The sequence below is a fragment of the Sphaeroforma arctica genome (assembly GCF_001186125.1).
Source record: "Sphaeroforma arctica JP610 unplaced genomic scaffold supercont1.1433, whole genome shotgun sequence".
NCBI classification, from domain to species: domain Eukaryota; class Ichthyosporea; order Ichthyophonida; genus Sphaeroforma; species Sphaeroforma arctica.
In genome coordinates, this window is record NW_014039125.1 from 9,368 (window position 1) to 10,614 (window position 1,247).

Below are 1,247 nucleotides of genomic sequence, written 5' to 3' on the forward strand. Positions count from 1 at the left end.
ATGTGTTAATAGTATGTGACTGGTGTTTGGGCGCTCCTAGTGCGGAACTGTACCAATTGAAGTGTTCATAGTGTGTGACTGGTGTTCTGGGCTCTCCTAGTGCGTAACTGTACCGATTACCAAGTATCAGAGTATCTGCGGTCCAGATCGTAGGCAAGTGTGGAGACCTGTTCGCTTCCCGGCGAGAAGCGATGGAAATATTGACGATCCGCTGCCATACAGGAAAACCCGCTAGTATAATTAGCAGTATACCATACGCAACAGTGTACAGCTTTCGACGTACCATGTGAAGTCGAACTTTTTTCTATGACAATTCTCATCAGGCCAGAGGAAGCTTATACAACTTTGATACTTCCTGTACATGAGCACACTATATCAATGAGTTTATTAGGACCTATCAGCTTTCCATACTATAGCGAGCTTAGGCACTTTCCTTCTCTGTATTAACCAATGCACCTTTGTGACCTCAACGCAGCGACACTCGCCACAACTACTCGAACAACTTGATATTGCAAGTCAAACAGAAATAGTGCTCGCCATTCTGCTTGTGTGTGGTAGACATCAGCTGCTTCTTGCAGTAGTGGCAGGTGAAGTGCTCCGGATGGTATCGGGTGCCGCCGGTTGCGGTGACACAGATGCCCTCGATGGGCTTATCACAGCCTTTGCACAGTGTCCCCTTGGCTCCGTGCCAGTGTAACTCGCAGTAGGCACGCGTTTCATATTCGAAAAACTGTGTGTGAGAGTGATGGGAGAACTAACATCAGTATGTGGATGTAGCACGCTGATAACTGTGCGCGTGTGGCATAGAAATTGGGGAACCAAACTGAGACTGGTCTGATAAGGACGGGCATCAATTACATCAGATCAGTGATTTGCGACGATAAAACTTTGGTGATTAATGAGGGCATGTGTTTGAGAAATGATGTGCCCCAAAGGACGGGTCACTACAAGTGCCAGCGTGAAATTGCAAGAAATTGGGCGAAAGAGTGGTAGGTATCCATGGGCGTGCATATATGCGTGCTACGATCCTTCTTGTTTGTGAATTTCTTCTTTTTTCAACGTATGCGTTTGATATATAACTGATTCAGTCCCTTATTACCGCTATTATGTGCTGCACTTTGCAATAGATCTCCACTAAGAAATCGTCTAGCTTTTAATAATGGGGAAGGGTTCTCACAAGCTGTATATCAGGCATGATAGTGATAGCTGCTTATATACCTGATAATCTCTATAAAAATCACACACAC

The 1,247-nt window shown here is 45.2% G+C and overlaps 1 protein-coding gene across 1 annotated transcript in view; it reads right to left on the minus strand.

Annotated features, from left to right (window-relative positions):
- Nucleotides 1-490: 490 nt before the first annotated feature.
- The window catches only part of SARC_10900 (hypothetical protein), a gene marked incomplete at both ends in the record, with an annotated part of 4,983 nt that continues 4,226 nt past the window's right edge, over nt 491-1,247 (minus strand). Inside the window, one exon of the mRNA XM_014295037.1 lies at nt 491-730. Coding sequence (XP_014150512.1) covers nt 491-730 — 240 coding nt within the window. The remainder of the gene's footprint in view (nt 731-1,247) is intronic.